The sequence below is a fragment of the Ascidia mentula genome, chromosome 8 (genome assembly GCF_947561715.1).
Source record: "Ascidia mentula chromosome 8, kaAscMent1.1, whole genome shotgun sequence".
Lineage (NCBI taxonomy): Eukaryota > Metazoa > Chordata > Ascidiacea > Phlebobranchia > Ascidiidae > Ascidia > Ascidia mentula.
Genome location: NC_138573.1, coordinates 18273252 through 18288953, shown reverse-complemented (window position 1 = coordinate 18288953; position 15702 = coordinate 18273252). Strand labels below are relative to the sequence as shown.

The 15702-nt window shown below is 37.0% G+C and overlaps 2 protein-coding genes across 2 annotated transcripts; both read right to left on the bottom strand.

The window, feature by feature from the left end:
• Positions 1–298: 298 nt before the first annotated feature.
• On the bottom strand, positions 299–6400 carry LOC145911510 (uncharacterized). Its single transcript, XM_082998887.1, has 11 exons — positions 6270–6400; positions 6160–6211; positions 5273–5440; positions 4873–4932; positions 4509–4571; positions 2090–3780; positions 1872–2021; positions 1465–1653; positions 1226–1387; positions 1002–1166; positions 299–941 (listed from the first exon to the last, which is right to left on the bottom strand). Exons 1-11 carry the CDS (start codon positions 6288–6290, stop codon positions 876–878), a joined length of 2787 nt encoding a protein of 928 aa, XP_082855013.1. The 5' UTR covers positions 6291–6400; the 3' UTR covers positions 299–875.
• Positions 6401–7233: 833 nt separating this feature from the next.
• On the bottom strand, positions 7234–12878 carry LOC145912239 (uncharacterized). The gene is made up of 14 exons (XM_082999655.1): positions 12763–12878; positions 12254–12417; positions 11765–11921; positions 11472–11665; positions 11093–11240; positions 10876–10942; positions 10432–10597; positions 9892–10067; positions 9648–9819; positions 9371–9435; positions 9005–9191; positions 8801–8902; positions 8166–8268; positions 7234–7472 (listed from the first exon to the last, which is right to left on the bottom strand). Exons 1-14 carry the CDS (start codon positions 12809–12811, stop codon positions 7330–7332), a joined length of 1893 nt encoding a protein of 630 aa, XP_082855781.1. The 5' UTR covers positions 12812–12878; the 3' UTR covers positions 7234–7329.
• Positions 12879–15702: the final 2824 nt, after the last annotated feature.

Sequence of the window (15702 nt, the reverse complement as noted above, 5' to 3'; positions counted from 1 at the left end):
ACGTGATCCTTATCTCTACCCGCGTCTGATGCTGTTTTTCCACCGTGTGCGCCATTCTCTTACCTTCTCATGAGGTCAAAGGTTTTTTTTTATATCCCTAGCCCATTCTTTACTGTTGTTGTTTTTCAGACGTTTTATAAAATAAATTTGAAACATATATTCCTGATAAAAAAACAGACTGATCCTGTAGTAAAAACCTACTTTTTTGTATATTAATAATAATACGCTTTCATGCTTTTATACAAGTACTTTGAAGTTAAAAATATTGCATAAAATTCCTGAGATATAAACTGTACACTATAATGCTAGAATAAAGAAAAAAGTATAATGTTTTTGTTGCTGCCAGGCATATTGTAACTTAATAATCTGTTCTTCTGGCAAAGATAAAACGTAACTTTATTCACCGACGTTTCGCCTGTTATTCAACAAGGCTTCCTCAAGGTAATGGTACAGTGCAGCACACAACTAACGCCAAAAAACGTGCCAACACGAAAAAGGGGATAACGCTAACACCGCTTGTAAAATCATGTGATTTATAAAAAATGGGCGGGAAAACTACAGTTACAGTAAGTTGTTATAGTTGAATAACAGGCGAAACGTCGGTGAATAAAGTTACGTTTTATCTTTGCCAGAAGAACAGATTATTAAGTTAAAGAAAAAAGCTTTGCTAAAAAAGGGTAAAAATAGAAATGGCACATTGAAATTAGAAACATAAATTTCAGAATGAGTATTTACGAAATGTTAGTTATCACATATGACTGTCCCACATAAATATGAGACACTGTGGCGTCTTTGGAAAGGGTTTCGATGTTGTCAAATGGGCTGGTTTCGTGATTGTGCACAACTTGCGTATTCTTTAATGTAGTTCATGGTCACTATTTACCGATGACCACACTTTCTCCAACACCATCAACGTCGCCAAGAAATATCTGGAGGTAGCTCTGTAAAATCAGGCTTCTTAATTATTTGCAAACATTAGTTCGTTATTGCTTACAACTTACATTGTGGGTTGGCTGGGCATGACTATGATGTAACATTTCGTATCCTGTTTTTGTGACATCACAATACATGAGCACCAACCAGCATTCAAATTTCCACAAACAGTCGCTGAGCATTTTGATGTCATGGTCTGTTACTCTCACGTGGTCCAAGTAAAATCCTCTAAGCTATTTTAATGGAAATGGGTTAGTTTTGCAATAAAGATTTAAAGTGTTTGAACACTTACTTTATCGTCGTATGAACAGAATTGTTTGATCATGGACGAAAGAGAATTCTCAGCAACTTCACATCCCCTCAAACGCAGGCAACGGAACTTGTTTGAACTTTTGCCAAGCTTTATGGCAAATTCGTTGTCCAAACTCGGTATGCCAAGATCCAGCAATTCCAACTGAACAAACGTAAAGCAATCAATAAAGGAAACTTTTCTATCAAGTTTGTGTTTTTAGTTTGTGTAGAATATTCTACCTTGTGGTCGAGCTCAGATACGGCGTCGATCAAACCTAAAAGTCCATCAGGGGGAGCATCGTCCACAATAAGCGTCAGTTCCCAAAGGTTCTTTACAGCCTGGGCCAGGGATAAAGTCAGCTGTTTGCTCATGCGCATTAGACTATCGCCAATCCACAGTCTGATTTTTTTCTCTTTGCAGTAGTTTCGCTGTGAAAAACAGTAAAATATTTTGATCATCGCACGTTTAATACGAGCGAAAAATTAATTTCTGGAAATTGTAAAAATAAATTTTAAATTTTGGATGGTTAGAGTAAGTAAATTAGGGACAGCAAGAAAGAAGAAAAAGAAATAGCTGGAATTTAAGTTCTGAGTTTTGTTGCATATGGACTACTAAATCAGGTAATAAAAAAGTTTCAGTTGCTAACAGAGGCAATATGTGCAATAATGTTGTTTAAAGTGTCTTCGTCTATTTTTGCTCCATCAAGTCTTAGCGTGGTAACACTAGAGATGCATTTGGCCATTTCATTTCCAACATCGGGATTGACCTCACAGCCTCTCAAATCAATTGACGATATCTACAAACAGTGTCTTTAAAACAACTACAAAATTGTTTAAACCTCATATCAAACAGTTGTTTGCTTACATTTAAATTATCCTCTTCCGCTGCTAATTTGCATAGCAACAACGCAGCATCATTTTGAAAGCGTGGTGCGCTCATGACACCTAGAGTTAAATGTATTGTGTGAAACTTGGCAAGATAAGACAAGGCACCAATGTCACGGGGATAAATTTTGTCCGCCAGAGCTACTTTTCGAGGTAAATGATCCAAGACAGCCAAATTCATTTCTTCACTATTAGCTTCCTGCATCCATCTTCCCACCAGAAAGAGAGCCTGCATTCTCTCGTCGTAGCCGTTTGCAACTCTCGCCTCGCGTGCCATGCGAACTGCAATTTCCATCAAGTGCTCAATTTTTTGTTCATAGTATTTTTCTTCTACCGTTTCATTGTTATCTCTTTTTGGGTTTTGTTGTTGGATGAATAATGATATTTCTTGTTTGGTAGAATCACACATACCGAAGAGACAAAGTGCAAAGGTGGACCAATCATCAGTGGCCATTTTTTTCATAGTAACTGAGTTTGAAAAGTCTTCAAAATCCAACACGGTCATTGCGTGCACGGAGGCAAGAAATATTTGAAGGAGACTGTGGGTAAAATTTGAACTTCCTTGGCGTTTGGTCGGCTCCATAAACAGCTGTTTTACACAATTGCTTAATTTATTTTGCAAATTGTGGAACCTATTATTTTCTTTACAAGTTAACCTACGCCACGCAATTTCACAAAGTAATGCTAATTGCTTGAATGAGTTACAACTGCCGAGCTTCTCTATTAGACGTTTGATATTGCATTCCAGTACCAAGCACAACATGTTGCTGACAAAACACCTCGCAATATCAGTGTCTAACTCCTCAGTTGAATAGAAAATGGTTGCGAAAAAGGGCGAGCGGCAAAGATCTTTAACAAGCGGGTCACCCTGAAGCATGTTGAATCGATCCTCCTTTAAGGAAAAAAACTCTTTTTGTTGTTGATCATTGAACGGTAAAACCTCAAACACGACACTTTGTCTTAGGCTTTCTCTTATTAACTGACAAGAGTGAGTGTTGCAAGTCCATATTTTTATAGCCCTTTGAAAGACATTGCCAGCTAATAAGTTACGCAAATGTGCATAACCGCTTTGTGGATTGCATGGTTTAGTGATGTTAGGTTTGGTGTAAAGAAGCATCTTCACATCAATCTCATCTACAGCGTCAAACACAAACAAAACTCGACCGCTGTACAATAAACTATTCATCAGTTTATTCAATGCTTTGTAAACTTCATGTGCAGGACTTATAAAATCCTCTAAACTGCATAAAGCTTTAACTCGTAAATTTTCGCACCCAAAGTAAAATACGTAGTCGAAATTTCTACCGTTCTTTACGAACATTCCTTCTGTTGCAAGGGTGACAATCTGTTTGCTCGACCAAGTTTTTCCACAACCCGCAGGCCCAACTAACCAAATATTGTTTTTTGCCGTTTCGTGCCATTTACGCTGTGCTTCCTTGTTGTTTGTATTGGACCTATTTTCAGCATCTATTGCAGAGATTTCATCGGCTTTTGTAACAAGGTCTTCCAGGCGCAATGTTTGGAACTCATTTGGTTGGTTAGGTGTTGCAACACGGTAATTTCGGGAAATATACTCACTGGGACCAGGCATACCACAGTTTGTAAAAGCGGAACTGAATGCCAAAGTTCCAGCTTCCTCCCTCGCTAGCCTTTTTAAATCGATGCTCAAACCTGTATGTAATAAAGCGGTATTCGATTTTTTTTATTTCTGTGAGAAGGATCTTTTCACCATCAGAAAAATAGTTTAACTTGATATGAAAGGATCTGATAATATCCGAAGAATGTGTTATAAGTAGTCGACCAGCGCATGTGTTGTCGCAGTTTATTGAACTTGCTTACAGCTGCATTGTTATCAAGGCACCACAGTAGTTTAATTGATCATTTCTACAAAGATCGTGATGTACGACATCTAACGTGGTTGCTTTGCGCCTTTTCGGGCTGAAATTTTTCTTGCAATTTTTATTTTTTTTCGATGCTCCAATCGAATTATTATCACAAAAGTCGTGATGTGTTATGACACCAACATGGTTTCAGCACTGACGTAACAGCTAATGCATCAAACATTACTGTGTGTGACCAACGATAATTGCTTAAAACAAACATTCTTGGATAATATGGCACTTTGCCACATCCAAACATGTATCTGAAAAATCCAATAGGTCAACCTGATTTTATCATGTTTTTACCAACCGCAACTTCAGCAAACGCTTGATAAATCTAATTTACAGCTGAAGTGAACAGAAAAGTGGTTTTGTAAATTCCGTATGGAGGCTCCTTGTTGCATACTAACGGTGCAACAATTTTCAATCGACGTTTCAGTAAATAAATGTTTTACGATTTTGCGTGTCAGCTTCTTTGCTTTTAAAATACATAAATGTAAAACAAATAATGTTTATTACTTGTAAGGCTTGATTCGCTGATTTCAAGTAGGTTTTGTGAAGGATGTGGATTGGTAGTTTCACCTGAAAACATAAGGTTTGATGTAATCAAAAAGACCTGACCGTTTGGAGAACATTGAACAATTGTCAGATCCTGTTATTCTAAATAAAAAATACAACATACATCCCAATTTTATTGCAGAAACTGATGATGTCGGCGAAATCGATTTTTCATATTTCAAAAATAAACCGACTGACGGTAATCAGAAACACTTGGTTTCAAACTTTTGCTATCCGCTAATTGCTGTCGCTGGTTTTAAGACAGTGCCACATCAGGGGCTAGATTCTGTCTACTTTAGAGATTACATTACATCCCAATATATACCTTTATTATGCTGTGTATTAAACTCTTCAGCCAGCTTTAAGATGTTGGACAGATTGACACCTATACATACGCAGATGTTTGTGTTTAAACCACCCTCAAGATATTTCAGTCAAGGGTAATCTAATGGATGTTGCGTGTGTATAATCTTAACACCAATGTAAAACCTATTGTAGAAATAATTTATTCCTAGGCTATTAATTCTGATGTAAAAAACGAAATTTGGGTCACTCAGCTAGTGACCAAAACCGAACGTTTATCCAATTTTATTTGCACAAAGAAAGAAGTTGTACTATCAACAAAACAAAAAAGGTTTAGAACACAATGACGCTGTGTCTAGTTGCCACTAACCAACATAAAGAATGAAATTCATTTAAACTGGTTGATGCATGCCGACTGTTACCTCGAGTCGCCTTTAGCAACATTTGATATTTTTGCTCATTGTTGTTATTCCTATGGTCCGCTTCGATGTCGATGATTTCATTTTCTTTAAGATCAAGTTTTACTCGAACAAATTCTTTCCAACGTTTGTCGGGAATTTTGTCAATCACTTGATATAATTCAGCAGCATCTAAACGTGCATCACGTCTATTACTAAAGTGAACAAAACTCAACAAAAACAACATGGCTGTCCAATTCGGACAATAATTATTTGAATGTTTATATTATTGTTGTAAGCATTAATTGGCATTGTTTGCCAGGCGCATCTTACTTTCATTTGCATGTTTTGCTAGTGTTATAATTGTTTTGGTAAATTTGTATTAAATAATCTCTCTGTAATCTGCAAAAAGATGGCTACTGTTTCGACCTAAAAGGTCTCATCAGTGCATCTTGTGTGACTTTCAGACGACTTTGCTAACCAAAACGGCGAAGCAAAACAGCTTATACAATTCATATTATTGGCTCCACTTTGCTTATCATATGATTATTGTGACACGGGGCCTGACGGCACTATTGGTTGAGCTTTGCTTGGCCATAGTGTTTCCACCTTGTTTTTTCCGTAAGGTTGCACCTAGTTTGGTGCCGAACGGATGACGGTGATTGTATAGTCACCACAAAGTGGAAGTCTTTGTTTGGTCAGCAAAGTCGTCTGAAAGTCACACCAGCTGCACTGATGAGACCTTTTAGGTCAAAACAGTGGCCATTTTTTTGCAGCTTACACAATTTATTATATTTTTCCTTGAATCATTTAGTCATTTGCGACGATATCACATATTTCTTTACCTGATCTGCAGTTTGCATTTTGTTTATGAGGTGAAACGCATGTTGATTTAACATATGTCTATTTACCTGGGGAACGCTGAATTGTAGAAGAACATTCACCATATACGTCTCCTGGGGACTGACAAAATGTTTTACTAGATAAAGAACACGAAAATAATAAAGTAGGTTATGCTTACTTTTTCTGCTGGGAGGTCCATTATTTCAACAAAAAATGCGTTTCTCAATAGCAAGCTTAGAAGACGTTTTTATAAACGTTACAATTAAACTACATCGTACCTGATAGGTGGCAAGGTAGCAACCTGAAACTAAGAGATATTTAAATCTAAAGCCTACAGCCATGACCTCTTTATGTGGTTACTCTTACATCATAATAAACTACATTAGGATCCTTGTTCAATACATTGCAACTGTACACCTCGCGCAACATAAGCCTGGTTACGAAAAAGTTGAAATCTAAAAACGGCTGCCACGCACTCTAACTGTAATAAACTGTTTCAACGGAGACAAAGCTACAATGCCTATGTCGCGCGAGGTGTACAGTTGCGTTGTTGCAACAAAGGAAAGACAGAAATGAAAGTCACATATACAACTCTTTAACGGAGACAAAGCTATCATGTCATCCGTTCAGCGTTTCTATTTTTGCCCTGTCATTGTGCCTTTCCTTTGTTGAACCGTAGGAACTAAACACTCGCGACTTGGGTAGACTACAAATGAATTGAGATCAAGTTACGCTGGTGCCACCCCACTCCGATAAACATTCATTCAACGATGTCCCAATCCTCTTTGTGTTTTGTCCAATATATTATCACCAAGAAAGAATAACATGTTTTGGAAAGTAATGCACTTTTGATCCGCATCAAATACATGTAGCAATTAACCTTGAGGTGTAAACAGACTCTATGTTTACGCTAGTTGCGACAGATTTTCCAACGAAGATTTGAACCAACAGGTTGTTTACTGTCGCAGTTAATGACATGATGGTTTGTGAAGTTTCCACAGTCGAGAGTAAATGAACTAGTCTTGGAACATGACTGCTCAATCAAAGACAAATTGATTTACATTGGTTTATTGATGCAAATTAATTACACTTTTCTTGGTTAAAACGTAAATATAGAAACAAGAAATCTCCTCATCAACAAACACAAATGATTGGTTACATGCTTTTTTTGTGACAACTTCGTTTAAACACGGATGAAAAACATGCAGTTAGTATTTTTCGAAGTTATAGTGAGCATATTATTCGTTTTTATTAAAACGACGTCTCAAACATCTAATGGTGAACCCCAACAAAACAACAAGCAGAAGAACGATGAATCCAACTGCAATGTAAACACCTTCCAAACTCTGGAAACCTTCGCTTTGCAACACTTCCGCTACGTCTGCAAGTGACATATTATGCTGGCTTACCGTTTTCATGTGTTAATTGTTGAATGTTTGTTTGTATGGTCCACAACCTGATCACAATTTATGAAAAGTAAAACAGGTTCTGAGTATAAAGAGACTGGTCCATATTCTTATTAACACTGTCATGTTAAAATAAGACGTTTCGACAAAAACTTATGTCATCATCGGTTTGACTGACGCGATTAGTGATGATGACATGAGTTTTTGTCGAAACGTCTTATTTTAACATGACAGTGTTAATAACAATATAGGCCAGTCTCTTTATTCTCAGAATTATGGGAAAACCCGTGAGTTGTGTTCCTGAAACAGGTTAATCACGAATTTTAACCAAACAAGTTGAAATCAGATTTTTTCTTCAGCATAATCATTTATTACACGCTATTCGTTTTAAGATAACAAGTTTAAAATAACGGATGTGGTCCTTTACGAGATGTTTTGTAAATATTCATAAAAAATTCCTTTTGCATTTTTTTCCACCCTTATTGCAAAATGCTGCGTTGTTTTTTTTATGTTTTTATAAACATAAAGGAAAAAAAATTGTTACATTTGCAATGCCGCATATTAAAGGGCGTTTGGTTTGCCGTTTAATTGTCACAGAAGGACAGATTATTAAAATATAATATGCCTGGCAGCACCAGCAACATAATAACTCAATGTTTCATGCTTACCAATGCATTTTTTATTGTTTTTGTCAAGGTAGCGACCTTCGAAGCACGAGCAATGGATTTTTCCGTTCATTAGGTTGCAAAAATCTGAGCATTCCCCATTATTCTAGACAAATGTTCTTGTTTACAATGTTTCAATAACAAACTACTTGTTTGATAAACCTCGTGTCAAACGCAATTTATTGCAAAAACGCTTTGTTCCTAAAATATCATCAATTCTAAAAGATAGATGAAAGACCAGCCTACAAGTTGTTGTCGTCAAGAAGCTAGGAACTTGCACATTGGTGCTTTTAACAATACTTGTCTTTTCCGTTTGATTTTACAAATGATGGGGCGTTTTAATGAACAAGTAAAACTTTGTTGCTGCAATACATTTTGTTCCTTTGCTATGCACGAGAATGTAAGGGGTGTGGAATATTGGCATCGCCATGTTTCCCTTGGTTTTGATTAGGGGAGTTTGAACTTGGGCAGAATTACTATTGGATATTGCAAAGTTGGTGATGCATAGTGGAGAGTATAGTTCATTAGTCTGTTGATCCGGATTTGCTTAAAAGGGGTCACGACCTCGATAAAACTAGACGTGTTTGGGTTTAACTACGTTTAGTTTGTTCAAAAACATATCCACATTTTAAACTCACCTTTTCACACAGATCCGGAACCGAAACATAGAAAGGTCCAACTGATATGACTTCCTTTAAACCCGAATCCACAGATCGACGTTTACGTCCACGTGAGCAATCCTGTGGGAAGAACGCAAAACTTTCTGGATGACGGCAACAAGATGTGTGTATTTGTACTTATATAATCGTTAGTTACGCTCTAAATAGAAAAATGTATCTTACAGGTTGTGCACAGACGGTGTTGATGTTGTCACATAATTGCACGTAGCAGTGAGCGTACAGGAACTGTTGGTTTTCAGACACGTTGATCCAAACGAATGAACGAAACTTGAAGGTGGCGTAGATCGGTTGATAATTTCTCGTCACCACAATGGTGTCTTCAGTTTCAGTCTCGTGTTCAACTTTGCAACTAAAAAAGCGGAAATTATCCTTAACAACGTATTATGAACGTTTTTTGTTTATTTGTAACCTTCATAGGCTTTATTAGCGGTAATAAGTCTGTACAAAAATCCAAAACAAGGCAGGATCAAACGAATGTTTGCATCCAAATAAAGAAGGATGGTTTGAATATTTTCTCGGGGTAATCACCTTTCTCTGATGAGTTCATATCTTTTATTTCCTCCAACATCTCTTGTGATCCAACAACTTTTCAACTAAATTGAAACCCGATAAATGAAGAAACAGCACAACGCGATATCAGCCAGCACGAATACAAATAGTTTTATCTGTTTTCATCAGATAAAAGATGCTTTTGGCTACTTTCCTATGTTTGTTTATGAAACGTTATCTTTGACATACATGCAAGGTGTGACCCTATAAGAAACACTCAAATGAGAATATGGGTCGTTTTTAAAAGATTACTCACCAATAAATCTATTTTTTTGTAGGCCGAAATATCCAGTTTTGCGTAGATGTAATCAGGAACACTGACGATCGAATTTGATGTCAACGGGGTTCGCATTTGCTCGTCACCAAACAACACAAAGCTGACCGTAATGTTGCCAACCGTACTTTGTGAAGCGACAGAGTTTTCTTTTCTGTTCAAAGAGTTTTGAGGTTAACTTGAACTTGCGGTTGTGAAAAGTGTTATTTAAAACCCACTCACTTACACTAATTTGGTTAAAACAGGCCCAGCGTCCACTTTAATATTTCTGTTCAACATTTCCGACTCGTTGTAGTCACAAGATATCTCCCAGTAAGGTCGGTAGGACATTCTACTAATTACGTGGCTGTTGTACTTGAAGTTGCGAACTTTGTAAACCAATCTTAACATGTCGCTTGTTTTCTAAGAGGAACAAAACAGTAATCTGATTTTGTAGAGTTTTGAAACAAACACCTCTTTCCCTTTAAAGCAAGGAACCACATTAGCACACACACATGTACACTTAAAGGAAACAACCCAATAGCGTTTAAAACTTTGGTTTAAATTTAGGGACAATTGGTATGTGTTGCATCCTATTGTTTGGCTAACATTCAGTTTGTCAGAAGCAGGGTCCGTGTCAGCGGTTTGTTGAACTTGTCAGGTAATAAATGGTATTAGCAACAATAACCTACCAACAACAATTTCTTTTTGTGTTAAGTGGAAGACTATAGTGACTGACAGAACGAATATTGACAACCAATTTTAAAACAACGAACGGAAGAGAAACCTTCTTAGTTGGAGAACATTCGTTGAGATCGAATTGAAAAACTGGATTATTTGCAGGAGCTTTGCAACTCTCCGGAAGAGAATTAAGGTTGGTGGTCGTTTGATTAGAAATATACAAAATATCTTCTCCGCTTGCTCGAAGTAAGTTTAACCCGCGAGAACTGACGCTAAAAACGCAACAGAATTTCTTTTTCAGGTGTTAGTTTTCAACTATTATTAGGTTGAAATTAATTTGAAATTAAAACCCACAATATTGCAGATATCGTGTTACTTGTTTATATAACAATTCGGTACATGTTTTGAAGTATGATTGGTTATTTGGTTTAATTCTTTGAGGATTGAAAACGACACAAGAATTTTATGTCAAATCGGCTTTTATTTTTACATTTCAAAATCTTGATAGAGTTTTGCTATTGGTATATAAAATTGTAGCTTCAATGCTCACTTCAACTTGACGGAGTCGGTACATTCCATCGCATCAAACAACTTGCAATCTGCATAAGCCAAAGAACCTACAATTTTTTCAGTTTTTAGTCAATGACATACAATGGCCAAACTCGCTTCGGGTTCGATTTTTATGCAACATAAAATTGTCAGTAGGTGTTTATGTGAAAGTTATTCATAATTCAAAGCTTTTATAGAATCAAAGTTTACATACAAACCTGAGTCGATGTGGATGATAGGAACATTTGCAGCATAATAAGTGAATATTTGAACGTTAACTCTTCGTGCTTGAACCGTTGTGACTACTTCGTTAGTTTGTGATTGGGTTATTTTTGTCCCGAGATGGGAAGGATCATCTGATAAAATCTGAAAGAAAAATTTTGTTTCAAAATGTCAACCTAAGTTGAACATTCTTTTGCGAAATAAAATCAATAATTTCGTAGCGCCCTCTTGTACATGGATGAAAAAGGTAAACCGTCGCATTACTGAAGAAGTTAACTGGCATGTTTTTTTAAATCATTTACCAAAATTACCAAAAAAATTTTGTCACCGAAAGGATCACTTATATCATCTTGTGGCAAAAACTTGATAACTTACTAATATGTTGTTTGCGTCGGAACGAGTTAGTCCTGACGACACAGTAACTGTAAAGTTGCACCTCACTGGAGTTGACACCGTGTAATTACAAGCCAAAAATCGTGGTAACTTCCCATCGCTGGAAGTTGGCAGAACGAGAGTTGTTGGAAGGTCGTCAACGTTCAACTCCAAGTTGCACGAAGCTTCCTCGTTGACTATGGTATAACATGGGGATAAAAACTATTGATTTGTACTATGTAAGTTTTATTTGTAAATAAACAAATATTGTTTGTTGGCAAAGGCATATTCCAGACCTTTAACAAACGCGAATTTAACAGATGTAGTAATTTCCTGTATTGTTGGACAACTCAAATACATGGAACCGGTATTTGATTTCACAATTCCTGTCGCACTTCCATCACCAGTAAACGTTCCCAGTAAGACTCCGTTTTTGTTGCTTCCTTCGTAAACCTGGCGGTAATAAATAATTAAAACAACTTTTGAAATAAGCTTTCGACTAATTTCCTCAAATTTAATGGTTTTCATAATGGCACATTTAATATTTCGCGCCTTCGTATTTTTCCCCGTTATTCAAAGACTGATTTGGGGAATACCCTAATGCATAATACAGTTTATTGAAACTTTAGTTCATGATATGGCAACTGTTAGTTGAAGAACCGAAAAAAAGTATTTTCAATGCATTTGTACAGACAAACTAATTGATTTTTCTGACGCAAACAGTAATGATTGTCGGAAATAGTTCGCAGGCAAACGTGAAGTATTATTTCAATATATTTTTATACCGAACAAATGTTGTTGCCGAGAGTGTTTGCATACAAATGTATTGCAGCAGTTCCACCACTGCCTGTGGCCAATGCACGTTCGTAACTTGTACACGAAGATTGGATATTGGAACCAGTATAGCGCCCACTGTAAGCCGAAGGTCGACAAGATGACGATTTTCCACCTGAATAAACTTTTATCTATTATCGATTTTATTTCTCTAAACACAAAATACGATACTTCCACACTTTAAGCACAAGTTTATTTGGTTTACTTGTGATGGCAACATTTTTTACTACAATAAAACGTACCCAACGTGCAAAACACTCCTTTGGAATTTTTGCGTATGTCACGGAATGAAAAATATAAACAAACGTGACTCTTAATATTTATTTTTCAACTCTCCTTTTTATACCCGATCTTGGTATGAAACGCATGTTTTCACTTGTGTGGTTGTACATGTGTGGTTCTACATGGTTGTTTTAACGTTTATTTGTCAAAGTTTCCGTACTAAAATGTTTTTTTTTACCTGCAATTAATGTTGACAACAGAGTCAACAACAAAAAAATAAAGTTCATCTTCAATAAGACTTTACAATACAAGCAGCACTGAAATATTCTAGTTAGAGGTCGATACAAGGTTATTACAACCTAAAGGCCAAACAGAGCGTAAAGTGCAGCAAAGAAAGTAATATATTCTGGAACAAATAAACATCCATTAAAAACACATGATAATATCTGCTTATATACCAATGATGCGAAAACGTAATACCGGTTCAAAATAAACATATTTCATGGAGCGTCCATGCTGGAAGCTAAGCGTGACGACTACAGACGATACATTAAATAAGCTCTTTCTTTATTACTAACTTGCTGCGCGATAATAAAAGATCACAAATCATTTTGTTCAAAACAACGTTTAAAAGCTGCCCAAAACTGTGGACAAACACAGCTTTCTCTGCAAAGTAAGGTCATATCTCAATATTGATTGTTTCCTGTATTTGCCAGAGAGAAAATGGATTGTTATGACGCGCCAGGCTGAGAACACAGAAATAAGATTCCAACAATTAATATTTTTGGTTATGTTTAGCCCTGTTTGTTCATTCTCTCCCAAGGACATTGGCAATTGTAATCAACGTTATAGCAATCAGACACAGCTTTAAGATGTTGAAAGGATAATATCACGGGAAATTCCACTGCGCAGTCTAAAAATATTCTGGAAGACGCAAAAAAAGCCCCCAAACAGCAGACAGCTGTCACTTTTCTTTCACGCATGAGGGTGCCAACAGGTAAGCTACATTTCAAAATCGACGTGACAAAAGTTTGGTGTCTGCTCTTATTGTTAGACGGTAAATTATCTCTTATTCAGCCACATTTTATTAGACATTCAGTACTACCAAAATTCAAAAAAAATGTAAATTGTAGCGACATAATATACTAATATGATGTTGCGGCGCGTGTACGCGCGTGCTGTCTTTACTTCGTTGAAACAGAAGTCAGAGTCTTCTTTACACACCATTTGGATTTTTAAAAAAAAGTGCGTCACGCATTTTAAAGACTTGTGTAATCTGTGTGTCAATCTTGTGTAACTTGTGTAAATTTTGTTTACCTACAAGACATTTTTGTCATTAAAGGTTCACCGCGCGCAGCGCAGGCAACTATTACAAGGACTTGTAGGCAACGGTCTTGTTATCAAACACGTGTTTCAAAAAATCGCAAATTGATTTCCGGGACATGAAATCAAATGCACCGATGCTTGGCCGCTTCCTGTTTCACCCATTCAAAGTTTTCCGCCCCTTATATCGATTAAGGGTATACAGGAGTTTGTTGGTACGTTTAGGTTTTCGGACCATTAGTTATTCCTGCGGTGTTAAGACCATGAAACCAATTTATGAAATAACATCTGGTAAAAATTTACAGCTAAATTGCACACCTTAACTAAATAGCTTGTTTGACCGCCCAAAAAACTGCCTCTTAATTTTGTACCGTTTGCAAACAGCGAATTCCACGGCATTAACAATCGATATGTCGCATGAAGCTGTTGGCGTGGATTTGGAGCAGCAAACTTATGAAATTTGGAAGCTTTTGGCTTTATTTAGCGCTGCTTAACAAAACCAAAAGGTACAAGCATGCCGCACAGCAGTCACAAAGTTCAGTTCGAACCTGGTTAACGCTCTTATGTGACATCATGACCAACGCGCTCCGCTACCAATCATCCACAAGCATGGCAACGTCGTGCATTTGACGTTGTTCGTGGGGAGGCGCTTCCACCAAATTGAACCACACAGAAGTTTGTGTCAATTAAGTTTGTCTGGCGTGTAATGAACAAGCAAGTTTTCTCCGATAGAGGTTCGCAACATACATCGCATCTGTACGTCATTGGTATAAGGCGTAGCAGCTTTGCGTTCTCAGACAAGTGGACTTAAGAAACGTTTTCAACGACACCTAAAATGTTCCACACTTGATGACCTTCAGTCCTGTAGATCCGATCGCTGTATCGGGTGATTGCATTCCTCGCATCACCAACGCTGTTGAACGTTTAATAAGATAAACGCACAGGGAACGACCAAAACGAGATCGCTTGGATGCACAAACAGGAAAATGCGTTCCTTTAGTCTGGCCAATTTTTGAAACACTTCGTAGTTCCATATTACGTTGCAGTGATGCACCGTCTAGAGCTGTGTTAATTTCTGCATCTTTCTTGGAACGGTCTTACTCCTTTTGTGTCACGCCATGTGCTCGTCATTCGATTCATCACGAATCAAGAACAACCAGACCACAAACTTACAAATAGGCCACGGCTACGCCAATATCGTATGATCTTATTCGTAAAGAGGATCTCAAATTGTTACAGGTGTGTTCTGAGATGAATGCAATAAAATATTGCACAATGCAAATGAAGTAGGCTAAGTACTGGTGAACCCCAAATACCAAGTTTAACAGCATTCGCTTTCAGAGGAAATTAGGTCTGTGTTTTAAAATAGTATTGGAAAAGCGACCAGCAATAACCTGTGTGCGCCTTTGGTATCAATATATTTTAAATATTCCTTTTAATTATGCACACCGTTTTACTCATACATATGTATGATACATCTGTTGTTAGCAGACACCACATGCTTTAGTGGGAAGTTGAATCCGCGGATTTTTTATTTTGAATGTTAATCGGGTTCGTTAAGTGAGGGAAACGCTACGTAGGCAACAATTTGGTTGCTCTGTGTAGGCAGAACTGGAGAGCCAAACAAACAAAAAAAGCCGGAAAATATGATCACATCACAGCACTGCGTAGGTTTCAAAATGATGCACAATCAGCAAAGCGATGACAAAACTTGTTGTAAATATTTTTATCATTACCTGCATCGTTTGAACATTAGGAATGAGATATCCTAGCTGATGTCACTTGCTTGTATTTCAACCAACAAATAAGGGTTTCAATACAACGATTTAAAAAATTTAACTTGTAGCGAATTTCT